This window comes from Schistocerca nitens, chromosome 6, assembly GCF_023898315.1.
Source record: "Schistocerca nitens isolate TAMUIC-IGC-003100 chromosome 6, iqSchNite1.1, whole genome shotgun sequence".
NCBI classification, from domain to species: Eukaryota; Metazoa; Arthropoda; class Insecta; order Orthoptera; family Acrididae; genus Schistocerca; species Schistocerca nitens.
In genome coordinates this window covers 490,384,569-490,412,163 of record NC_064619.1, presented here as the reverse complement: position 1 = coordinate 490,412,163, position 27,595 = coordinate 490,384,569, and the positions used below count along the sequence as shown (strand labels likewise).

Here is a 27,595-nt window from a genome sequence, read left to right as displayed (position 1 = left end):
ACATGTCTCAGATAGAGATTAAAACAGGGGACAGTATCATAAAGAAACCTGAGTTGGTTGCAGAAATATTTAATAACCACCTTTTGAGAGCAGCAGAGAAGACAGGCTGTAATGGTTCTATGGAAGAATCATTGTCCCTCCTACAGAAAGCTATTAGCAACAGAATCCCACAGTTATCCTTATCTCCAGTTACTGTAAGCGAAGTCATAAGAGTAATTAGATCATTAAAAAATAAAAATTCTGCTGGTGTGGACAATATTTCTAGCAAAATACTGAAACACTGTTATAAATTTGTTAGTCCCGTCTTATGCAGCATATACAATGCATCCCTACAAGATGGAATTGTCCCTGACAGACTTAAGTTGGCTGTAGTGATTCCTCTCTTTAAAAAAGGGGATAAAAGCATTGTTACAAACTATCGCCCAATATCCCTATTAACTATCTTCTCGAAAATTCTAGAAAAACTCATGCACAGGAGGATTGTAGACCATCTCAACTTCCACAGTATCTTAAGCAAAAATCAGTTTGGTTTTCGTGCCGGTCTTTGTACTGAACAGGCAATATTCTCTTTCAGCAACCAAGTTTTGGAAGCCATTAACAAAAAAATGTCTCCAGTGGGTATTTTTTGTGATCTTACGAAAGCCTTTGACTGTGTAAACCACCAAATTCTTTGGAAAAAGGCAGAATACTATGGTTTAGGTGGTACTGTTGGCTTGTGGCTACAATCATATCTACAGGATCGGAAGCAGACTGTAATGCTAAATGGCTCTTCTGGAGAACCTGCCTCGTCTGAATGGGGCACGATAACGTGTGGTGTGCCTCAAGGCTCCGTTTTGGGCCCACTGCTTTTCCTCATCTTTATTAATGATCTTCCTCTTTGTTCTGAGACAAACAGCAAATTTACCCTGTTTGCCGATGATACCACAATTCTAATTGACGATTTGATTGATCATGATCTTGAAAAAACTACAAATACTGTTTTTAATGACATCTTAAATTGGTTCTCCTCAAATGGTCTCTCACTCAATGCAGATAAAACTCATTATATGAGGTTCCATACATCACAAAGTAATCCCGATGAAATTGACATAAAATGTAGAGATCAACCAATACAGAAAGTTGAAGACACAAAATTCCTGGGTGCTTACATAGACAGTAAATGTAATTGGTCAGTTCACATTCTTCATCTATGTAAAAAACTTAGCTCGGCAACATTTGCATTACGGGTAATTTCTTCAGTGGCTGAAGTTGACACTATTAAGGTTGCCTACTTTGGCTACTTCCACTCATTGATGTCATATGCTATCATATTCTGGGGGAACCAACCACTTGCAAAAAAAGTTTTCACCATCCAAAAAAAAGCAATCAGAATAATGTGTGGGGTCCATCAAAGACACTCTTGCAGGCACTTGTTTCGGAAGATAGGTATCCTAACAACTGCCTCACAGTATATTTTTTCCTTGCTGACTTTTCTGTGCAAAAATTATTCCATATACCAAGACAACAGTAAATTCCATGGTTATAACACCAGAAACAAAAACAATCTACATTTAGAAATGAAACGTCTCACTCTGGTACAAAAAGGAGTTTACTACTCCAGCATTAAGCTGTTCAATGCTCTACCACTACATATCAAATGTGTTCATACAGAACTGCCAAAATTTAAACAAGTTCTCAAAGATTACCTGACAGAGAAATCTTATTATACTGTGGATGAATACCTGAAAGAAAATGTATACCATCACTAAACTTATTGTGTCTAGAAGTAGTTCATTTGATTTTATTGTGCATTTGGGCATTAGCACACTTTTTGTAATAACAGATTGGCTGTACATGTATTTACTCTTGTAGGCCTAATATCTGATTTAACTTTGTGCTCTTATCTTTAACCTTTATTTGAAACTTCTTTTTCTGTCAAATGGTTGTTATGTTATCTAGCTGACATTGTATCTGTTACTGTATTTATAGTATGTCTTACTTAAACTATGTACAATTTGCCATTGAATTGCCCTTGTATTTATTGTAAGTTTAAATTGAAACATGTACAATTTGACACGTTCCATATCCTTGTGATTGACTCACTAACTGGATCTACGGAACAAGAAATAAATAAATAAATAAATAAGTAGATCAGAAATGGAGAAAGGAGGAGTTGCCACATTCATCAGGAACTGTCATAAATTTAAGAACATAGACATTCATAAATTTTGCCTAGAACAGCATATGGAAGCATGTGCAACAGAATTAGAATTTCACAAAAAATCCTTCATAATATTAAGTGTATATCGAGCACCTGCAGGTAACTTTAATCTGTTTGTCAACCACCTTGAAGCTGTACTGGCCCATTTAACAACCAAAAACAAAGAAATAGTGGTTGCTGGTGATTTCAATGTAGATTTCCTTAAAGACTCTCCCAATAAAAACTTGTTTGAGTTAGTAACACTATCATTCAACTTAATTCCCACAGTAAAGTTCCCCACTAGGATAGCCACTTGCTCACAAACAGCCATTGATAATATCTTTATAGAAAAGTCCAATGAACAAAATTATATTACAAAACCAATAGTCAATGGCCTCTCAGACCATGACATGCAGTTCCTTCTGTTAAATGTTAATACTGAACAGGATATAAAATCTGTTAAATCTGAGCTCAAAAGGGTAATCAGTAAGCCAAAAATTGATTATTTTAGGACACTCCTCAGAGACATTCACTGGACTGATGTTTACAGCGTTCATGGCATGAATGAAAAATATAACATTTTTGCTAATAAAGTGCTTACCTTATTCGAACACTGCTTTCCCCCAAAACTTACCAAGGTTAGAGCAAAGTCTACAAAGAAGCCATGGATTACTCGAGGAATAGGGGTATCTTGTAAAACAAAAAGAAAACTGTATCTGTCACTCCGAAACATTTCCAATGTTGATGCTATAGCACATTATAAGAAATACTGCAAAATATTAAAGACTGTAATACGGATGTCAAAGCAAATATATTACAAGGAAAAGATAGTCATATCAGATAACAAAATAAAGACAATATGGGATATAGTGAAGGAGGAGACCGGTAGAACCAGGCATGAAGAGGAACAAATAGCATTAAGAGTAAATGATACATTGGTGACAGATGTGTATAGTGTTGCAGAACTTTTTAACAAACATTTTATAACTGTTACTGACAAGATGGGGTTGTCAGGTTCGGTAGATGCTGCTATGGATTACCTTAGACCAGACATTTCAAGTAACTTCCTTAATATGAATTTGACCCTCACTACCCCAACAGAAATAATGTCCATCATAAAATCTTTAAAATCAAAAACATCTAGTGGGTATGATGAAATATCAACAAAGTTAACTAAAGAATGTGATTCTGAGCTAAGTAACATATTAAGCTATCTGTGTAACCAGTCGTTTATTAGTGGAATATTTCCTGAATGGCTGAAATATGCTGAAGTTAAGCCACTGTCTAAGAAGGGAGATAAAGAAATAGCATCAAATTTCCGTCCAATTTCACTGTTGCCAGCATTCTCAAAAATTTTCAAAAAAGTAATGTACAGTCGTCTTTATAACCATCTTATCTCAAATAACATACTGTCAAAGTCACAGTTTGGATTTCTAAAAGGTTCTGATATTGAGAAGGCTATCTACACTTACAGTGAAAATGTGCTTAATTCATTAGACAAAAAATTGCAGGCAACTGGTATATTTTGTGATCTGTCAAAGGCATTTGACTGTGTAAATCACAATATCCTTTTAAGTAAACTAGAATATTATAGTATAACAGGAAATGCTGCAAAATGGTTCAAATCTTATATCTCTGGCAGGAAACAAAGGGTGTTATTAGGAAAGAGACATGTATCAAGCTATCAGGCCTCATCCAACTAGGAACTAATTACATGTGGGGTCCCACAAGGTTCCATTTTGGGGCCCTTACTTTTTCTTGTGTATATCAATGACCTTTCATCAGTAACATTACCAGATGCCAAGTTTGTTTTGTTTGCCGATGATACAAACATTGCAATAAATAGCAAGTCAAATGTAGTCTTAGAAAGATCAGCCAATAAAATATTTGTGGACATTAATCACTGGTTCCTAGCCAATTCTTTGTCACTAAACTTTGAAAAAACACACTACATGCAGTTCAGAACTTGTAAGGGGTGTCCCAAGAGTATATGTCTAACATACGATGACAAGAAGATAGAAGAAGTGGACAGTGTTAAATTCTTGGGATTACAGCTTGATAATAAATTCAACTGGGAGGAGCACACCACAGAACTGCTGAAGCGTCTTAACAAATCTCTGTTTGCAATGCGAATTTTGTCAGACATAGGGGATATAAAAATGAAAAAGCTGGCATACTATGCTTACTTTCATTCCATAATGTCATATGGGATTATTTTTTGGGGTAATTCATCAAGCCAAGATAAAGTTTTCCGGGCACAAAAACGTGCAGTGAGAGTTATATGTGGTGTGAACTCAAGAACATCCTGCAGAAGCCTGTTTAGGGAACTAGGGATACTAACTACTGCTTCCCAATATATTTATTCCTTAATGAAATTTGTCATTAAAAATATATCACTTTTTCAAACCAACAGCTCAATTCATGGAATCAATACTAGAAATAAGAATAATCTTCACAAGGATTTAAAGTCACTTAGTCTTGTACAAAAAGGTGTGCATTATTCAGGAACACACATTTTCAATAACTTGCCAGCAGCCATAAAAATCTTAACAACCAATGAAATTCAGTTTAAGAGAAGCCTAAAGGATTTATTGGTGGCCAACTCCTTCTACTCCATTGATGAATTTCTTAGTAAAACCAACTGATTTGTATATAAGTACAACATAACTTCTGCACAATTTCAGTGCAGTAATGTGTTCATTGAAAATTTGTGTGTGTGTGTGTGTGTGTGTGTGTGTGTGTGTGTGTGTGTGTGTGTTAGTATAATCTAACTTCTGCACCATTTCAGTGCAGTAATGTGTTCATTGTAAATAAGTATTACAGTAGTTGTATTACCTTATAAATAAATAAAAAACTTTTTTATTTTAAATTCAGTGCATTAGTATTTGTAAAATTACTCTTAGTGTTCATTAAAAAATGACGATCATTCCACTTGGGACCTGTGGAATGGTACATTAGCTTATTTGTTTTAATTGTAAATATTTGTCATGTATTGTTGTTTTTCTGACATGTTCCACATCCTGGAGGACCTCCTCACTACGGATCAATTGGAATGAAAGTAAATCTAATCTAATCTAATCTAAACTCTGTCTCTACAGCAGTAAATAAACATATTTTCACCTACTGTATTTTCTGGCCATCAAACATTAATACAACGTAAATCACTGGATTCTTGTACCTTTGAAAAATTAAAAGTTCACAAGAAACTAAATGAAGTGCAAGGAACTGACATATGGAGTTCCAGAAATTCAGAGTCGAACACTTGTTATTAACATGAGCGTGTTCACAATTTTCAACAACACATATGCCACAGAAGCAGATATCCAGAGAAAATATTTCATTGTCTATCACCTGTAGTCGATCATTGTTGACAGAGTCAAAGTCCTGTTGCATTGCAGCAGGGCAAGATGACAAGTTAGTCAGAGTCCAGCTGAGCACAGCGATTTCATACTCAGTACAATGGCCTTGATGGTCAATATAGGCTTGGCATAGCTAGTGGTGATCTGCTGCTTGAAGAGAAGTGATGTCTGCAACTTCTGTGTCTGGTTATATTACCACATTCTAGACCAATTAGAGAGACCAGTAATCACACAGGATAGCTACCGTCACTTGTGGTGCAGCCACTAAACATACATTCTGCATGGTCTCCAGCACCAATGCATAGTCATCCGTCAGTGCCAAATATATAAAAAAGTGGACCCATAGAAACCTTTTCGCTTTCTGTACAGTTAACTTAGAAAAGTCACATTATGCACTTTTGAATGTTGTGACAGACGTACAGAAGAAATAGTTCTCCATTACATAATGTGTGGAAATCAATTGTATACAGTATTTTAATTTTCCAGATGGCAAAAATGTATAAGCTGAAGCACAGCTGACATACACTAAAAGTGGCAACTGATTTTAATTTTAGTATTTTTTTTTAATTCCTTCATCACAATAATGAGAAATGTAGAGGCAGGAAAATTTTTGGGTAAAATGTACATGTACTAGGGGGAAGGGAAGATTCAAGAAGAACAATGAAATAGCAGCTGACATTCAACTTCCTGAGTAGTAGTAATCAATAGGACTAAGATTAGAGCTCAACTCAAAAGAATTCATAGTGTGAAAACGAAAATAAAAGAAACAGGATGTGGAACTGAGAAAAATGAACTTATAAAAGTAAATTTTCTAGAAGAAAGATGGATTCTTATTTGTTTTTGCAACTTCACCTTTAGACATTCAGGTTGAAGTACAGGCTTGGGAACATGAAAGGTTACTTTCACTTGAAGTGCCCAATGAAGACAGCTAGGGTAATCATAGCAATAATATGTACAATATGTGCATCCAACTTCCGCACAATGTCACAGTGTGCTCAAATCACATGTTTAATAAGTGCAGTATTTGTCAGTGTATGCTACTGAAACTAAAATGCAGTACAGATCTGTACATTACGACAATCGAAATACTAATGTGGAACAATATATAAAAATGAGTATAGTCATTCATCTGCAGACAAATGGTGTTTGTGAATAGGCACACTTAAATCATCATGCTGACTATCAATGTACCCAATATTTTGGATGGTACATGTAATTGTGCCTCAGAACAAGATCCTGTGACATGAATGACTTCATGGTGTTTACTAAGGGGTCTGATGATGGAATTTAGTGATTCTGAAATTGATCAAGTTTGAATATATGATCATCAAGAGCACAGCTGCTACTTGGAAATAAATTGTGTGAATAAAGAGAGAGAAATAATACCATAGTTGTGGAGCTCCAACATGTTTTTCTTTGGAAACCCATAAAATAAAAACAAAGAAAGGCAACCACTCACCTGTATCTGATTCCTGTGTCGTGCATAGATGCACAGACTGTTATAACTTAAAGTTGAACAAATGTATTTCAAGGAAGATGCAATACATGTAAGTCACATATCAAGTAAATAGAGTAAGACGTGCGTACACTTTAACGGTCAAATCATAACTGAGTCCGAGTCTAGCGGCCGCTGACTGGCTGGCCGCTTAGGTGGCGCTGCTGCTGCGTGGCTGGCAGACAGCGCCGCATGTAGAGGACGCGCGTAACTGCACTTTGAAAGATCGGCGAGTCACAACACTTTTCCCCCCTTTGAAGTTTTTGCACAGGTCTTGATGGAGGTGGCCTGTAGATTGCTAACATCCATAGATGTTGTTTGACTGGCCATAAAGCCTCGAGGAGGAGGCTTCCCGTACGGACGGAAGTGTCCCCGATGATAACGGGTCGAGATGACAGGAGACGTGGGGGTTGAATCTGCTGGGGTCCCCTGCATCAATCTGCCCGTTGCGGCAAGTCCGGTTGTTATAACAGGAGACAAGGGCGATGTGTCCGCGTCCGTAGGAGAAGGAGGCGAGTAGAGTTGCTCCGACAGATGATGGTCATCTGGTTTCTGCATGGGCACGTCTCCTGGTGGCGTCAGTTCTTGTGCTGGCACCGATATGATGGTGAGAGGACTGTGTTGTGAGTAATGAGATTCCAGTATCCCGAGCGTCAGGTAGAGCCGAAGGTGGTGTAATGGCATCCGGAACAGGCGTTGCTGACACACGAGGCTGAAGCTGGTCCGAATGACGCACTGCAACACCCGTGTCCGTCTGGATTTCATACAGGCATTGGCCACAGTGTCGTAAGATGTGGCCAGGACTACATTGGGGCTGCCTGCCATATCCCCGTACCCATACAAGGTCGTCGGCGGTGAATCGGCCAAGCGAAGGCACCTGCGGCCATGACGTGGAAGGCCGCAGAAGATGAAGTAGCGTGCGGGGCTGTCGGCAAATTAAGAGCTCAGCTGGGCTGTGGTCGCCCATGGGGGTGAATCAGTAAGAAGCCAGAAATTGGAGAAGCGCATCATCAGCAGCAGAAGAAGTCAGGAGTTTCCTCATCTGAGCCTTAACTGTGCGGACCAGTCGTTCAGCCACACCGTTTGACTGTGGATGGAACGGAGGGGCCGTTACATGCATGACGCCGTGATGGGCACAAAAAACCCCAAAATCGGAAGAGGCAAATTGCAGACCATTATCAGTAACAAGATTAGAGGGAAGACCTTCCAAAGAGAAAATGCGAGCTAGAGCATTGGTGGTTGCCGCGGTGGTAGGCGACGTGCAATGGACAGTGAAAGGAAAGTTAGAGTAGACGTCAATAACGAGAAGCCAATAAGTACCTAAAAAAGGTCCCGCAAAGTCAGCATAAATACGCTCCCATGGCTTCTCAGGCGAAGGCCACGGTGACAAATATGACTTCGGGGCAGCGGCCTGTGACGCACAAGGGCCGCAGGCAGCGACCATGTGTGCGATTTCAGAGTCGATGCCGGGCCAGTACACATGACAGTGCGCCAGAGATTTTGTGCGAGAGATACCCTGTAACCTCCCCCTCACTTATCGACCTTCATGACAGTGAAAAATTAAACCGCGTGCACCTAATGGAAATTTGGGAAAAGCAATCGTCACCGAAGCTAATTTGTCAGTAAAGAGGGAGGGAAGGGTTACATCTAAATGAAAGGAAAAATGCAAATGAAATTGGTGGAAATTGATTTTGAGAAAAGGGTAAAATTAATAAAGAAAGTAAATGTGCGGTCGTTACATTAACAATTAATTAGCGTTAATTAGGTATTTGAGATTTGGGGAAAATTACGGTCGCCAGTCCCATGGACAACTATAATAACTGAAAATGAAAGATTAATGCACATATATTTAGCACTAAAAGCGTGGCAACTGAAGGTTGACACATGGTGTGTGAAAACTGAATGTTTGTCAGAAGTAATAAATTTCGCTACACTCTGACTTAATTTAGCAAAAGAATTAATAAAACCGGAAAATTGAAAGTTAATTTAGTGACTGAAATTAATAGTGAACTTTGTTTCTAAAGCACTACGAAATTCAATAAAATAAGGTTAGTCTTGGGCTACCTCAACTATCATTTCAAAAGCTAATTGAATTTACACAATTTAGAAATAAGACATTTAACTTTGAACTTGAATTAAATTATTCTGAACAATTAACAAAAGTAAAATTTAGTACGAACCAAGCTGGGCTGCAGTCACAGGTAAGCTAAAATATGGTAACAAAACTCACACTCTTAATTTGTGCTTGTGTAATCTAAATATTGTAGCCAGCTATGAATACTTTAACTGAATTTTGAAATTAAAGCAGTGAAATGGAATGATATTACTTTAATGCTGGCGTTTGTATTTCAACGACACTTGGGTTCATTCCGGGAAAGGAAGGGACCCTGCTTGGTAATGCAATTTGGACAATGAGCAACAAAGGTTCATGCTATGTTGCTGTAATTTTGAAACAGTTTGAAAAGCTGAGGTCTGCCATACAGTTCTAAAACTTTACATGCTTCCTTGTTGGTTGATTGAAGGTTTGAAGTCGTCGATCGAGGGGGTGGCGACAGTCACTCATTGTCGGCCGTCGCTGTTGCAGAAGCTGGATGTTGGCGTGCCTTCTTCTCGACACGGTCACCAGGTGAAACGGACTCTTGATGTGCGCCAGCTAATGCTTCCCGTCTGCGACACCGTGTCAGAAACTATCATAGCAAGTCAAGCGCAATTACATGCTGCTAAACCCCGAAATCGCGGCAGCTCATGGGAGCGTCACACAACACACCTGCTCCACCGCCCTACTCCAGCCAGACTCTCCCTCTGCCCGCGCTCCTCGCGGCAGAGTTAACCCCACCAAAGGTCCTACACAGTTTGGTTTTTCACACGACCTATCGATGTAATCGTTCAATAGCATAGTTATCGATAAAATTCTTCTCGGGTATGCAGCCGGATCATGACGTCTTCAAGACACAATATTTCTGCGGTCCAACTGGCCGCCATCATCAGGTGAGAGCGCTGGTGCACAATCTCGCCGGAACTGACTTCCCAGCGCAAGCGGCAGCCCATATATAGGCCGCAGAAGACCCACAACGCGTGCGCGAGAAGGTGCCGTAGCTGCCCTCTAGTGCAGTAAACATGCCGCGCCGCCGGTGGTGGAAAGAGGCGAAATCGAGATATTGCTGTCAAAAATAAAAGAAATTTAAAAAATTCTATTCCGACGATTGAGACGCAAACCGTTGTTTTTTAATGTCGGATAACACCGGGTCCCAAGTCTTACTTAAAAGATAACCCTTGTCTCTATTAATAAGATTGTCAGATAAACGAATCTCTATTGGTTCTTTTAAAACACAGTCCCAATAGCGAGATGCAGGGGCAACCATTTGTGTCGCATCATATTGCATTCTGTGTCCCTGGGTGAGACAGTGCTCCGCCACTGCGGATTTCTCGGGTTGAAGCAGCCGTGTGTGCCGCTGATGCTCAACACATCGGTCCTGAATGGTCCGGATCGTCTGACCAATGTAAGCCTTCCCACAGTGGCAAGGGATCTTGTACACTCCGGGCTTCCTCAAACCCAAGTCATCCTTAACAGAGCCAAGAAACGCTCTAAGCTTGGCCGGCGGACGAAAACCGCCTGACCTCTTGGTCAGGCAAAAGCATGGCAACATGGCACATCCTTAAATCTTACACTCTATATTTACATACTGTACAAATTACCCATTATGTGGTATTAATCAATCCTAGGTTGGTACAATTTCAAGTCTATAACATTCCGTATACCTAATAGTTTTCCAGAGCTTGGATACTCTAAGCAATAAGCATTTGTGTGAGGTATACCAATGACTTTATATGGTCCATTATAAACAAACTTAGATTTAGAGATTTCATTGTCTATCTCGCTCGATTTCTCATGAGCTTTTACAAGTACCAAGTCTCTGATTGCAAACTTTGCAAAACGCGCTTTAGTGTCATGACGACTTATGCGAGCAGCGGCTTTTAGCTTCATTACCTCTCGCAAACGATCTTTTTTCCACACCAATACTAATGTCAATCAGTGGAGGGAATTTGATTATCTCATCTACCTCCCGTTGCACTACTTCCTTTTTGGACAGCGATATAGCATACGGTCTTACGAAGAATGGTTCGTGTGGAATTACATGCAACTTGCATTTATATCCTTCCACAAGTCCCGGTCTCTCTGAAAACACACTCTTATTCCTCATTATTACTTCATACTGGCCTCATCTTTGTTCGTGTGTTACGTTTGACACACCGTCTACAATACTTTCCAATTCACTTTCTACACTATTGTCAATGCCGAGATTCCTCACGTTACAGTAGTTCAAATTCATAACTATGTCAATGGCATCCGGAGAGTTAACAATGTGTATAGGCTGGTATTGCCTATGCACACCATCTCCTGCCTCGTCAAAACTAACTACTATTGTTTTATCTTGTGACGTATATGTCAAAGTTTTGCTTTCGCAATTAATCACTGCACGGTACTTTAATAGCCAATCTAACCCGATAATTACGTCCGTAGTTAAGTCTGGCATGACGACAAACTCTTGTTCAAATCGTGCCCCACATATCTCGAGCCGGCCGCGGTGGTCTCGCGGTTCTAGGCGCGCAGTCCGGAACCATGCGACTGCTACGGTCGCAGGTTCGAATCCTGCCTCGGGCATGGATGTGTGTGATGTCCTTAGGTTAGTTAGGTTTAAGTAGTTCTAAGTTCTAGGGGACTGATGACCACAGCAGTTGAGTCCCATAGTGCTCAGAGCCATTTGAACCATTTGAACATATCTCGAAGTTGACAAAAATTTGTTTTGTTACCGGTTTACTGGCCTTCCCAGTAGCACCGATAATTTTGACTCCTGTTACTGGCGTAACTACGATATCAGGTCTGTCTTTCAGTAACTGAAATATTTTTCCAGATACAGCACTCAATTCTGCACCGGTGTCAATCAACACGTTTAGTTGTAGGCCGTGCATATTAACAGACACTACTATCTGTCTACACTTATCCTTGACTGTTTCTTTATTTTACCACAATAAATCCTCGTCTATATCCAGGTCATTCCAGAAAAAACCATCCGGCTTTGATTGTAAATCCGGCTTATCTGGCGGCTTTTTCAGCCTCTGTTCACATACAGTTTTAATTTCAACACATTTGTCCTGAGGCTTAGTCTGTAGCTTCGCCTCCAATACCGAAACCTTTTCTGTAACTCGTCAGCCGGCCGCGGTGGTCTCGCGGTTCTAGGCGCGCAGTCCGGAACCGTGCGACTGCTACGGTCGCAGGTTCGAATCCTGCCTCGGGCATGGATGTGTGTGATGTCCTTAGGTTAGTTAGGTTTAAGTAGTTCTAAGTTCTAGGGGACTGATGACCACAGCAGTTGTCCCATAGTGCTCAGAGCCATTTGAACCATTTTTTTGTTACTCGTCAGCTAGTGAGTGTTGCTTTCCTATCAATTCACTAATTGTCACCTTCGTTGATTCCTCTTTGGTCAGATTGATCTCATCTGCCAATCTACCTGGAGGAATGTGCCCAGTAGTATCAGCAATTACTTCCTCTGGATCTGCACAACCCACACTGCTACCGTCTGACCGTATAATGTCTGCTCTAACCTCATACACGCTGTAGTCTACGTGTTTTTGTACCAATCGTGTCTGGCTATCACTAAAATTTTCGTAATCTTTCTCCTTAATACTCTCGCATTGTTTAAACTGGAGTTTTGCGTCGGATGGGTCGGCTACTTCTACCACTATAACTTTCGGTAAGGTCTGCCGGTTAGGGCCAGAACTTTCTGTTACTACTTCAACATCCAACTCCTGCGGGATGAAACACAACGAATCTTGCTCGTGTTCCCCATTAACATCAACTACTTCTGGTAAAGTCTGCCGATTAGGGCCAGAACTTTCTATCACTTCACAAACACTATCTCCCTGCGGGACGAGACACGGCAAATCCTGCCCGCGCTCCCCATAAACACTTCTCACGTACAGGCTCCTATAATCTCTTAGTTTGTCGTATAAGCGACCGAACTGCCTTAACCAGACCTCATCTCTTTCTGCATCCCCTCGCTTGATGACGGACGTGTTATCCGACATTTGATCTTCTCTCAACAATTGCGAATCATTCTTAAACTCAATCTCCAGTTCCGCTGTGGGTGTTACAGCTGCCACTTTATAATCGATTTCCAGCACACTACTTAAATTGTTCTCACTGACAGTGAATGTATTTTCTACTGCCGTGTCTACAGCTGATCTTCTACTTGTGGGCGCACTCCTTTCTCTTAACAGTGGCACACTCTCCCGCCGTTGATTATTCCATACCGAATTTTCATAACGACACCTGGGTTTTCTCCTGTTATTGGGCCGCCAAAATTTCTCCACTCCCTGTTGGCCGCTCACCGGCGCAACTAATGGTCTCCCTGTTTCGTCCCAGCAGATCTGCTCCTCGGATGCTGCTGAGGTGGCTTATCACACCCTCTGGCGTTATTACTATTCTGTGAAGCCCGTATCACGTTAGTATGTTACTGGTTTCCGTCATTCCTGTTATTATTTGCATTGTACCGATTGTTATTACGGTCGGAACCATTATTGTTATTGCTGCCATGGTTGCAATATGCATTATTCCCATGGTTATCGTTGTTGTGGAACCCGTTGCTGTTACCACGGCCTCTACCACTGTCGCGATTATTGCGCCAGTTGTCCTCGTCCTCAACTCTTTCCAGAAAATCATTGATTGTCTTGTAATTGCTTCCTGTGTAGCGTTTTGTATCATCTGGAAGTTTCTTGTAGAGTTCCCAGACTATTTCGGATTCCGTGCGGCGATCACGCAAATATTCCAAATTGCGGATCCAGCCCTCACGAAACTCCTTCATCGAGCCACGCGAATTCGCATCGAAAGGCCTCGATACGACAAATTCACGCCAGACACTTTGTTGTTTTTGCTCTGACCAGTATTCAGCCAGAAACAAATTTTTAAAGTCGTCAAAAGTCAGGTTCATAATGTTGAGGTTTAAGCCCCAACGCTTGGCATCACCAGCCAACACGTCAATAACCGCATTAATTTTTGTGTCATTAGTCCATGATCTGGGTAAAACTCTTTCACAATTTTTAATGAAATCCGTCGCGAGTATACCGCCTTTTTTCAAGGGGTCGAACTGCTCCTCTTTCGTCAACAATTCCAAACTGTGTGCACAGATTGGCACATAGCTCTGTTTTTCGTCAAGTTTCTTTTCTATTTCCGACACTCTCATAATTACTTGGCAAGTGGTTGTTGCAAGCGTTTCCACTTCCCTCTTTTTCTCTTCACTATTTTCGATGATTGGAGCAACTACTTCTCCTACACTTTTCTCGATTCTGCTAATTTCGGAATCAAAACGAGTATTTATGCTAGCAATTTCCGCCTGAACGCCTATCATTTCCTGTTTAAGATTACCGATTTCGGTATTAATTACAACAATATCCTCTTTGATTTTATGAACTTTTGTGTTAACAACTCCAACATTGTTGTTACAACTTTAATAGCTTTGTTCTGATTGTCTAGCTTCCTGTCAATTTTTTCAGACTGAGCTTCTTGCTTGGCAGACTGCGTTTCTTGCTTGGCAGACTGAACCTTGATTTCGTTAATCAAAACATTCAATAAATCAGTTAAATTCCCGGAAACTACCGGTTTTACTTCCATAGCGGCTTCCTCTTTAATTGTACCCCCGTATTTGTCATCAAGGGGTTCAGATTTTATTTTCACTTCCGATTCCGAAACATTTTCTAAAGTTTGGAATTCCATTTCTGCTCTTTGTTGCGTTGCGGCAGTCGCGTCTTTCATGCTAGCCACCTGCACCTGAACAATAGATTCCGCGGTGTGCGTTTCCCACTATTCGACCGATTGTTCCGCATCCAAGTCTACCAAATTTTGGTAATTGTTGCCTTCACTCATTTTAATAATTTTCAATGTAAATGCCAAATCTCAATCTAATTAGGTTTTCTCCCACTACTTATTCTCGCTGACGTAACTACCTTTTCATAACCAGTACTTTGTTACGAGATTTGCCCAATGCAAAATTCGTGTCCAGAACAACCTCAAATCCGAAGATTGTCCTGTCACCAGGTCGCCACGTGTAACCTCCCCCTCACTTATCGACCTTCATGACAGTGAAAAATTAAACCGCGTGAACCTAATGGAAATTTGGGAAAAGCAATCGTCACCGAAGTTAATTTGTCGGTAAATAGGGAGGAAAGGGTTACATCTAAATGAAAGGAAAAATGCAAATGAAATTTGTGGAAATTAATTTTGAGAAAAGGGTAAAATTAATAAAGAAAGTAAATGTGCGGTCGTTACACTAACAATTAATTGGCGTTAATTAGATATTTGAGATTTGGGGAAAATTACGGTCGCCAGTCCCATGGACAACTACTATAATAACTGAAAATGAAAGGTTAATGCACATATATTTAGCACTAAAAGCATGGCAACTGAAGGTTGACACGTGTTGTGTGAAAACTGAATGTTTGTCAAAAGTAATAAACTTCGCTACACTCTGACTTAATTTAGCAAAAGAATTAATAAAACCGGAAAATTGAAGGTTCATTTAGTGACTGAAATTAATAGTGAACTTTGTTTCTGAAGCACTACTAAATTCAATAAAATAAGGTTAGTCTTGGGCTACCTCGCACTTCCAGTCTTCCTTGTTGGTTGATTGAAGGTTTGAAGTCGTTGATCGAGGAGGTGGCGACAGTCACTCATTGTCGGCCGTCGCTGTTGCAGAAGCTTGATGTTGGCGCGCCTTCTACTCGACATGGTCACCAGGCGAAACGGCCTCTTGATGTGCACCAGCTAATGCTTCCTGTCCGTGACACCGTGTCAGAAACTATCATAGCAAGTTAAGCGCAACTACATGCTGCCAAACCCCGAAAGCGCGACAACTCGCGGGAGCGTCACACAACACACCAGCTCCACCGCCCTACTCCAGCCAGACTCTCCCTCTGCCCGCGCTCCACGCGGCAGAGTTAACCCCACCAAAGGTCCTACACAGTTTGGTTCTTGAAATTAGTGGAGGTTGAGGCCTGGTGGGTAACGAGAAGAGAGGATATACTGAAGTGCAAGTTCCCATCTCCGGAGTTCTGACAGGTTGGTGTTAGTGGGAAGTATCCAGATAACCCGGACGGTGTAACACTGAGCCAAGATGTGCTGGCCGTGCACCAAGGCATGTTTAGCCACAGGGTGATCCTCATTACCAACAAACTCTGTCTGCCTGTGTCCTTTCATGCGAATGGACAGTTTGTTGCTGGTCATTCCCACATAGAAAGCTTCACAGTGTAGGCAGGTCAGTTGGTAAATCACGTAGGTGCTTTCACACATGGCTCTGCCTTTGATCGGGTACACCTTATGGGTTACAGGACTGGAGTAGGTGGTGGCGGGAGGGTGCATGGGACAGGTTTTACACCGGGGGCGGCTACAAGGGTAGGAGCCAGAGGGTAGAGAAGGTGGTTTGGGGATTTCATAGGGCTGAACCAAGAGGCTACGAAGGTTAGGTGGACGGCGGAAAGACTCCTTTGGTGGAGTGGGGAGGGTTTCATGAAGGATGGATCTCATATCAGGGCAGGATTTGAGGAAGTCGTATCCCTGCTGGTGAGCCACATTCAGAATCTGATCCAGTCCCGGAAAGTATCCTGTCACAAGTGGGGCACTTTTGGGGTTCTTCTGTGGGAGGTTCTGGGTTTGAAGGGATGAGGAAGTGGCTCTGGTAATTTGCTTCTGTACTAAGTCAGGAGGGTAGTTGCGGGATGCGAAAACTGTTTTCAGGTTGTTGGTGTAATGGATCAGGGATTCTGGACTGCAGCAGATTTGTTTGCCACGAAGACCTAGGCTGTAAGGAAGGGACCGTTTGATGTGGAATGGGTGGCAGTTGTCATAATGGAGGTACTGTTGCTTGTTGGTGGGTTTAATGTGGACGGACATGTGAAGCTGCCCATTGGACAGATGGAGGTCAATGTCAAGGAAAGTGGCATGGGATTTGGAGTAGGACCAGGTGAATCTGATGGAACCAAAGGAGTTGAGGTTGGAGAGGAAATTCTGAAGTTCTTCTTCACTGTGAGTCCAGATCATGAAGATGTCATCAATAAATCTGTACCAAACTTTGGGTTGACAGGCCTGGGTAACCAAGAAGGCTTCCTCTAAGCGACCCATAAATAGGTTGGCGTACGAGGGGGCCATCCTGGTACCCATGGCTGTTCCATTTAATTGTTGGTATGTCTGGCCTTCGAAAGTGAAGAAGTTGTGAGTCAGGATGAAGCTGGCTAAGGTAATGAGGAAAGAGGTTTTAGGTAGGGTGGCAGGTGATCGACGTGAAAGGAACTGCTCCATCGCAGTGAGGCCCTGGACGTGCAGAATATTTGTGTATAAGGAAGTGGCATCAATGGTTACAAGGATGGTTACCGGGGGTAACAGATTGGGTAAGGATTCCAGGCATTCGAGAAAGTGGTTGATGTCTTTGATGAAGGATGGGAGACTGCATGTAATGGGTTGAAGGTGTTGATCTACGTAGGCGGAGATATGTTCTGTTGGGGGCTTGGTAGCCAGCTACAATGGGGCGGCCGGGATGATTGGGTTTGTGAATTTTAGGAAGAAGGTAGAAGGTAGGGGTGCGGGGTGTCGGTGGGGTCAGGAGGTTGATGGAGTCAGGTGAGAGGTTTTGTAGGGGGCCTAAGGTTCTGAGGATTCCTTGAAGCTCCACCTGGACATCAGGAATGGGATTACCTTGGCAAACCTTGTATGTAGTGTTGTCTGAAAGCTGACGCAGTCCCTCAGCCACATACTCCCGACGATCAAGTACCACGGTCGTGGAACCCTTGTCCGCCGGAAGAATGACGATGGATCGGTCAGCCTTCAGATCACGGATAGCCTGGGCTGCAGCAGTGGTGATGTTGGGAGTAGGATTAAGGTTTTTTAAGAAGGATTGAGAGGCAAGGCTGGAAGTGAGAAATTCCTGGAAGGTTTGGAGGGGTGATTTTGAGGAAGGGGAGGTGGGTCCCTCTGTGACGGAGGACGGAACTGTTCCAGGCAGGGTTCAATTTGGAAAGTGTCTTGGGGAGTTGGATCATTAGGAGTAGGATTAGGATCATTTTTCTTCGTGGCAAAGTGACATTTCCAGCAGAGAGTACGAGTGTAGGACAGTAAATCTTTGACGAGGGCTGTTCGGTTGAATCTGGGAGTAGGGCTGAAGGTGAGGCCTTTGTATAGGACAGAGGTTTCGGATTGGGAGACAGGTTTGGAGGAAAAGTTAACTACTGAATTATGGTGTTGTGGCTCCAGACTGTATTGATTAGAATTTTGAGGTTTTGGGGGGAATGGAGCTGGAAGTGGGAGATTGAGTAGATGGGAGATTGAGTAGATGGGAGATTGAGTAGATGGGAGATTGAGTAGATGGGAGAGACTGGGTCTGTGTGCAATGAGAGGAGGTTGAGGTTAGCTGGAAATGTTGTGAAGGGTGAGTGAGTTGCCTTTCTTGTTTGTGTGTGTATCAACATGCCAGCGAGGATATGCATTTCCGGCGTTACAACCCCAGTGCCCTTGGTGAAGGAGGCGCAAGACCGAAGCATCCAAAGATGCAGGTACCACAACATGCAGCATTGTCGGTGGAAAGGAGGATAACACCACCCCTAGCCGTGAGGCAGTAACGCAAAGCGCAGTAGTTCTGTAACAGATCAGAAGTCTTAGCGGATGGACGATCTGGCCAACCCTTCTGAATACAGCGTAAAACCCAGGAGAGGGTATGGTCACAACCCTTAGCAGCTGCCAGCCGGTCCCCGGTGATGGGGAACCGAAACACAAAAGTTCGTCCCTATCGAATGCCAGATTAGGACCCATGGGAAGGCGAGACAGTGCATTAGCATTCGCATGTTGAGCCGTCGGCCAGAAATGAATCTCATAATTGAAATGAGACAAGTAAAGAGCCCAATGCTGGAGGCGGTGTGCAGCCTTGTCAAGAAGTGACGTTAATGGATGAAACAAGGAAACATGTGGTTTGTGATCCGTATAAAGATGCAATTTGGATCCATAGAGAAAAACACCAAACTTATGAAGAGCATAAATAATGGCCAAAGCTTCTTTTTCAATTTGAGAATACTTTTGTTGGGCATCTGTGAGCGTTTTGGAGGCATAAGCAATGGGTTGTTCAGAACCGTCAGAAAATCTGTGTGCAAGGACTGCACCGAACCCATATTGAGAGGTGTCCATGGCAACAACAAGATGTTGGCCAGGTCGATAAGTAGCCAGGCACAGGGCCTGTTTCAGCATAGTCGTCAATTTGTGGAAAGCCACATTGCATGATGCGGACCAGTGAAAAGGCATGTTTTTATGCAACAGGCGATGCAACGGCTGAGCCACCGAAGCAGCAGACAGTAAAAACTTGTGATAGTATGCTATTTTCCCCAAGAAGGCCTGCAGTTCCTTAACAGATGTAGGGTGAGGAAGGGCATCGATCGCAGTGACAGTTTGCTGAAGCAGATGAAGACCATCCCGAGAGAGTTGAAACCCCAAGTACATGATGGATGCCTGAAAAAATTTAGATTTCTGAGGATTACACTTAAGACCGGCAGTCTGTAAGACATGAAAAAGTGTGTGGAGATTTTGAAGATGTTCGTCAGTGGTAGAGCCAGTGACAAAAATGTCGTCCTGGTAATTTATACACCCAGGGACAGTGAGCAATAATTGTTCCAAGAATCGCTGAAAGGGAGCAGGGGTGCTGGTAACCCTGAATGGCAATCGTTGGTATTGATAGAGGCCGAAAGGCGTGTTAAGGACCAGAAACTACCAGGAAGCAGCGTTGAGAGGAAGTTGATGATAAGCTTCTGACAGGTCAAGTTTAGAAAAATACTGGCCTCCAGCAAATTTAGTGAACAATTCTTCAGGTCGAGGCATAGGGTAAGTGTCGATAAGGCATTGAGTATTTACAGTGGCTTTGAAATTGCCACAGAGATGAATATCACCATTTGGCTTAGCCACGACAACGACAGGAGAGGACCACTCACTGGAAGTGACAGGAAGCAAGACCCCTGAAGCAGTGAGATGATCCAGCTCACGTTTGACCTGATCACGAAGGGCCACAGGAATGGGCCGAGCCCGAAAAAACTTAGGCCGAGCAGTGGGTTTGAGCGTGATAGGAGCTTCAAAGTCGTTTGCACGGCCTAACCCAGGAGAAAAAAGGGACAAAAATGTCGATGACAAGGAATACAATTGAGCATAAGGAATAGCATCAGAGATGATATTGACAGAATCATCTATGGAGAACCCTAAAACGCGAAAGGCATCGAAACCAAAAAGATTCACTGCGTTACTATGGTCTACCACAAATATGGGAACAGTGCAAACGACAGATTTGTAAGATACCTCAGCATCAAATTGTCCCAAGAGAGAAATCTTCTGTTTATTGTAAGTCCGTAATTGCCTAGTGACAGGTGACAGAATTGGAGAACCCAACTGAAGATACGTCTGAGAATTGATGATAGTGGCAGCAGAACAAGTATCCACCTGCATGCGAACATCTCAACCAAGTATTTGGACAGTGAGGAATAACTTCCCTGAAAGGGACGAAGTACAATTGACGGACAACACACAATCAGAATCAGCGTCATGTTCATGAACATCATGTATGCGGTCAGATTTGCAAGCGGATGACACATGACTTTTTTTTTTTTTTTTTTTTTTTGTGGCACACGGCCCAACATTGTGGACAATCTTCTCGTGAATGTTTCGTAAAACACCGCGGACATGAAGGAAGTTGCTGTGGGTTTTGCTGCAGTTTATTAGAGGTTTGTTTACAGTTAGGCCGAGGCTGTGCTTGGGAGCATACTGCGGCCACGTCGGTCGGCGGGGACACGCCACACACTGCGTCAACATCGCACAGAGGTCGTAGTTCCCCGACGTCGCCCCACGCCTCTATTTGCGCTCCAGCGGTGCGAGAAATTTCAAAAGACTGAGCGATGGATAGGACTTCATCTAGAGTCGGATTTGCCAACTAAAGGGCACGTTGCCTAACTTCTTTGTCAGGCGCTGATCGGATAATAGCATCCCATACCATGGAATCAGCGCGGGATTCTTTGTGAACTTCAGTAACAAATTGACACTTTCTACTGAGGCCATTAAGTTCAGCAGCCCAAGCGCGATAGGATTGATTTGTTTGTTTTTGACAACGATAAAAGGCGACACAAGAGGCTACCACATGCGTTTACTTTTGAAAATAGATGGACAGAAGTGAGCACATTTCAGCAAAGGACAAAGATGCAGGATCTTTCGAAGGAGCCAATTGCGACAACAACCGATACGTTTGAGGTGAAATCCATGAAAGGAGCAGAGACTTACATTTTTGTTCGTCCGCGACATGTAATGCCAAGAAGTGCTGTCGAAGACGTTTTTCGTAATCAGACCAGTCTTCCGCCGTCTTGTTGTAAGGAGGAAAAGGAGGTAGAGACAACGACGAGAGAAGCCCCGAATTTGATGCCGCAACGAAATCATGAATTGCATTTGTGAGAAGCATTTGCTGATCTATGAGACCTTGCAATAGTTGCTCTAAAGTAGCCATGGAAACATGTGAGTCAACAATGGAAAAGAAAAATCCCCTCCTCGTCACCAATTGTTATAACTTCAAGTTGAACAAATGTATTTCAATACATGTAAGTCACAGATCAAGTAAACAGAGTAAGACATGTGTACACTTTAACGGTTAAATCACAACTGAGTCCGAGTCTAGCAGCTGCTGGCTGGCTGGCCGCTTAGGTGGCGCTGCTGCTGCTTGGCTGGCAGACAGTGCCGCATGTAGAGGACGCGCATAACTGCACGGCGGCACTTTGAAAGATCGGCGAATCACAATACAGACTTAATTAGCTTCTTAGTTATCATTCCTTTTTTTAAATATGAAACTTGTGCATGCATGCCAACCTTGCTGCCCCCCCCCCCCCCCCCCCCACACACACACACACAAACCATATAGATACCAAAAATAACTACACCACGATAATGCAGACAGATTAAAGGCTTGCTCACATTGACAGGAGTGAGCGAAGGTGGAAGATATGATGGTTGAGAGGGGTAAGATGTCAGGAGCAAAGAGTGGGTGGGGAGGTAATGGGAAACATGACAGGGCAGAGGCAGGTAGATCTCACCGTCAGTGTTATTCAAAGTAAAATATTGATGCATTGCATGTTGATAAAGTTATGACCCTTCAACTGTCTTGGGAAATAAGGACTTCAGATACATTTCCAGCATCAGCAGGCTCAGCTTTAAGTATTAGTCTTTTGTCATAGTTTTTTTCCCTGCAAAATCATCTCCCAAAAGTATTATTGTTTCTTCCAAATTCAGTCTTATATGGTGAATCCTACTGTAATTTTTTGTCCTAACGAACTTCACATTAATGGCTTTGTTTCTGGCACACAGTGGAAAGTGCATGGACTTATTTTGGTTTCTTTTGTTGGTTTTCTGAGTGGAAAATATCCGAATCACGTAAGAATTCTGGCAGATGAACTCAAAGTAATAGCAAGACATTTTGGCAATGTACTGCCTTCTATCACCAGTCCAATTTTACCTGCTGAACCTATGACTTGCAGCGAATTACACATATACTCATTTTAGTATTGCACTCCCCAGCTTCACATAGCTATGGCCAGAGGATTTGTCTGATGTAGTGGCAATAATTTATATACACAAACCTTCTTTGTGAATCAGTTTAGCTATTAGTGAAAACTGTATCAAAACTGTTACAGCAGTTCCTGAGAGGTTAACCTTCACAAACAGAAAAAAAAAAAAACTTTGGGGGCCTTTAAATTACAACAGTTATAGATTCAGAGTTATAAACTGGGATGAAACAGTCATTACAGATACTAGTGACTCAAGAAACAGAATTCCAGAGAACTTTTCATGGGCCTCTGATTTCGAAGCCTTAGCCATTGTAATAAATTGACTCATATTAGTTGACATTATAGTGGATGGAAAAAGCTCACATAGAGCAACACCTCACAGATCAGAGTATCTCAAACCGTCCTGGCAATTATTTTGCCTACAAAATACTGTAGATAATCTTTGAAAGTGATCTCTGAAGGTAGATTGATTTATTTTATATATTTATTAGACTTTTTTACAAATAGTTATTAATAGCTGATGAATTTACCTCACTGTGGATCTGAGAATTTATTATATGAATTTGCCAGGATATTCTTCCAATAATAATTTATTTTTGTTGAAATGTCAATTTAGTTCTAAAGTTATGAGAAAAATATTATGTAACTAATGTCTAAGTACCTATTCAGACATTACACAAAGCATTTCTAATCACACTTTTTTTGTACGGTTTCCTCAGTGGATTAACATTTAGAAGAAATTGTTTTGTTGTTTGTTTTTAGATGTGTAAACTGTTACTAGAGGCAGTATAGTGTAATAGTAATTATACATTAGTTACTACTTCGTTTGGAGTTTTGTTACTATGTTGCTGTCACATAAGTTTATTCTTAGTTTCAATGATACTTTCTGATTTCAGCTGTTCCTATACCATAAATAAGCCGCACCATGCAATATTATTTCCTGGTTTACGATGATATTTGTAAATTTTAATCTTGGAACAAGTGAAAATATACTGACAGTTATTAGAGACAATTAATGTAAAAGTTAAAATTCATTTAAATAATGCTTATAAAATCCAAGTGATTCACAGCTCTCTATTTATTGCAGGAGCCACAGCACTGATGCTAGCAACATCATGTGGACGCTATTCTGTTGTGAGACTGATTCTGGCATATGGTGCACTCGTTGACAGTACAAATGTGTTATGCCAGTCAGCTATTGATATAGCTGAATCAAAGCAGTATAATGATCTTGTAGAACTCTTGAAAACGAAAGTAGCACATGATAGCAAAAAGTTTCGTCCCAACTTCTTGATGCCTTTAGAAATGCCAAAAATGGATTATAGAGTCAAAGAATTAGATACAGTTTCAGGTGCCACAGATATCCTTTCAAAGATAGCTGCTTCTCCTACAGCTAACAGGTTCAATTTTGCAACAGAGGAATTGTTGTCTCCTCAGACTACATATATGCCAGAAGTACCAGACACCGGTTATTTGTCACCTATGACTTCGCTGCAAATGTGTGGCTGTGAAACTTATAGTCCTGGTGACTCCATCTTTCTTTCTGAAAATCAAGCCTGCGAGAAAACAGATGACAAAACGAAACAAATTGTTTCTCAGCCTGGTAAAGCAGTGGAAATGGAGCGTTCGTCAAATGATGTGCGTTATTACCTCAGTCCACACAATTATCATTTCCCAAAAAAGTTTGAGGTTCCAAAAAAGCAAGAATTTTCAAGAAACATTGAGAAAAGCATTCAGGAAGAAAAGTTTCAAGAAAATTTTGAACTTTCTTATAACAAAATGTTTCAATATGACACGTGCAGTCAGCCCAGTTCCCCATATTCTCCTTCACCAAATTCTCTTTCACCAACATCAAGAAATGTATTCTCACATAGTGACCCTTCTGTAATTCATGAACTGAATGGTGGAACTGAGAGACAGAAACGTAAAAAGAAAGCCTTTTGGCATGTTATAAGGAGAAGGTTAGTTGAAAGTAATTTTCTTTCACTTTGCAACCCTCAGAGACAAGGTTTTCATACTCAGCATTACTTGCAGGGTGCGCAGTCTTGCACATGATAAAAATGGGTATCATTTTTACCATCCTTACTGTGATTCTGCTGTTTCTAAAAAAAACACAATATCATCTCCTCGCATTTGGATAGATGATAATCTGAAATTAAAGTCTACTGAGGCAAATCCAGAGGGAGAAAAGGATGAGTCTACTTGTAAAATGATAGTATCTCCACTTTCTTCCAATGTGGAATCTGAAAAAAGGTACCAATTAACAACCTTAATATATATTTGAGACACAGTACATACTTAATACAGTGGCAATTTGTAAATAATATTAGCTTAGTTTTATTTAGATAAAAAGTGTTGTTATAAATGAATGCAGAAAGACATTTCCTCATTATCACAGATCTAACTGGGTCTTTTGGATGGCCGAGTAAAATGTTATTGCGTCCATTTGCTGTTAGGATGGGATTTGTGGGCGGTAGTTCCGGGTAGTTCAGAATGTGGCCTATGATAACTGTTGGCGGACAGGCATTCTATGTACTATGCACACATGGGGCCTTCGCGGTCATCTTCCCACTTTCATCGGGGAATTTTTAACAGACCGAGTTTTCTGGGTCCGTGTGGTTTCCTCCTTATCCCACACCTTTTCACAGGAGAATGGGGTGCCTCAGAGCTCCGTATTGAGTGTCATCCTCTTTGCCATAGCCACAATCCAATTATGAAATGCCTTCCAGCTGGCATTTCCAGCTCTCTTTTCGTTGATGACTTTGTTATTTATTGCAGCTCCCAGCAGACATGTCTCCTGCAACACTGTCTTCAGCATTGTCCGGACTGTCTCTATTCGTGGAGTGTCACAAATGGTTTCTGCTTTTCTACTGCCAAATCCATTTGTGTCAACTTCTGGCGGTACAAGGCGTTTCTTCCACCGTCCTTGTGACTGGGCCAAAATGCTCTCCCGTTTGTGGATGCAACGAAGTTCTTAGGGCTTATGTTCGATAGGAAACTCAGTTGGTCTCCCCACGTGTCTTACCTAGCTGCATGCTGCACCCTGTCCCTCAATGTTCTTCGTGTATTGAGTAGTACCTCTTGGGGAGCTGACCGGATTGGCCTCTATCAATCTCTTGTCTGCTCCAAGTTGGATTATGGATGCATTGTCTACTCCTCTGCACAGCCGTCTATCTTATGCTGTCTAAATACAATACACCATTTGGGGATTCATCTCGCCACTGGTGCCTTCCGTAGTAGCCCAGTTGAGAGTCTCTAAGCAGAAGCCAGTGAACTACCACTGTCATACCAGCGTGACATCCTACACAGGAGGCATGCGTGTCAGCTTTCTTCCATGCCGGGCCACCCAATCTTTGACCCTTTTTTTTATGACATTCTTGACTACGAATACGAGATGTACGTTTCTTCTCTGCAGCCTTCCAGTGTCCGCTTTCGTCACCTGCTTCAGCAGCTGTAGTTCACACTTCCTGTCACTTTCCGAATGGGTGAGAGCCCTTCACCACCTTGGCTTCAGGCACAGGTTTGTATTCATTTTGACTTCAGCTCGTTCTCGAAAGATTCGACTCCCGAGCTGACCTATTGCTGCAAATTTCTCAAACTTCACTCACAACTTGCCGTTAGCATATTTTTGTACACTGATGGTTCCAAGTCAGCCCATGGTGTTGGCTCTACTTTTGCCGGCGGGGATGATAAGTTTCAATACTGGCTTCTCAACCAGTGCACACAGTTTTTACCTCAGAGCTTTTTGCCATCTATCAGGCTGTTCACTACTTCCGGAGGCACCAGCTTACTCGCTGTGTGATCTGCTCTGACTCCCTCAGTGCCCTTCAGAGTCTGGGTGATCCAGATCCAGTCCACCCCATCGTTCTATGGATCCAAGACTGCCTCCAATTGTTCCCGGATGGGGGAACCAAAGTGATCATGTGGCTTCCTGGCCATGTTGGTATGCCTGGGAATGGCGCTGCTGATGCTGCAGCCAAGGCCGCAGTCCATCTCGGTTGGCCCGCCTCTTACTCTGTTCCCCCACAAGATATTTGTACTTTTCTCTATCGGCGTATCACATCACTTCAGTATGACCATTGGTGCTCCCTTCATGGAAACAAACTCAGAGGAGTTAAACCTCTCCTAACCGCCAGGTCGAGTTCCTCCCGGCCGTCTCACCGTGAGGAAATAATGTTAGCTCTGTTGCAAATAGGGCACTGCTGCTTTAGTGACCGCCACTTGTTGAGTGGCGATCCTGCACCCAGCTGCCCTTTCTGTAGCCAGCCATTAACAGTCAGACATTTCCTGATCCTCTGCCCCTATTTTAGTCACTTACGTCTCAGGGTCGGGCTGCCGACCGCTTTGCCGGACATTTTAGTGGATGACGTGTGAGCTGTGGCTCGTGTTTTAAGTTTTTTGAAAAGCAGTAATATGACAAAAGAGATCTGATTTCTACCTGGTGACTCCGGTGTCTTGCCGATGTCTTTTAGATACTCTTCCCTAATGTTTTGATGTTTTAGATTTGTTTTTTCTTCCTTTCTGTATTGGACCTTGAAACGGTTTTTTACCCTCGCAGTCCCAGCATTCAATGGTTCTATACTGGGCGCTTATGACCTTAGATGTTTTGTGACCAAAACACCTCCCCCCCCCCCCATCCAAAAAAAAAAAAAACATAATTAAGAGAGAGACATGCTGTGTATGGACAAGCATTGTCCTGTTGAAGAATTCACACTTTTTTCTTTCTTTCTTTTTTGCATGAGAGGTAACATGAGAATGCAGGATATCTGTGGTGTAATGTTGTGCCATTCCCTCAGTCATTACTAGCTCTAACCTGAAGTCATATTAGATGACTCCCCAGGATATAACTCCAGGAGCAATGTACCTCTCCAAAACATTGGAAGAATGGAACTTCTCTCCAGGTTGCTACCATACTCACTGACAACGGTCGTGTGGGATAATGCAGAA

General features: G+C 42.2%; 1 protein-coding gene across 3 annotated transcripts in view; it reads left to right on the top strand.

Moving 5' to 3' along the window:
- The window catches only part of LOC126263156 (uncharacterized), a 163,080-nt gene that overhangs the window by 70,521 nt on the left and 64,964 nt on the right, over positions 1 to 27,595 (top strand). For all 3 annotated transcript variants that reach the window (XM_049960192.1, XM_049960191.1, XM_049960190.1), the window contains exons 4-5: positions 23,736 to 24,609; positions 24,683 to 24,901. In XM_049960192.1, coding sequence (XP_049816149.1) covers positions 23,736 to 24,609; positions 24,683 to 24,901 — 1,093 coding nt within the window. The remainder of the gene's footprint in view (positions 1 to 23,735; positions 24,610 to 24,682; positions 24,902 to 27,595) is intronic.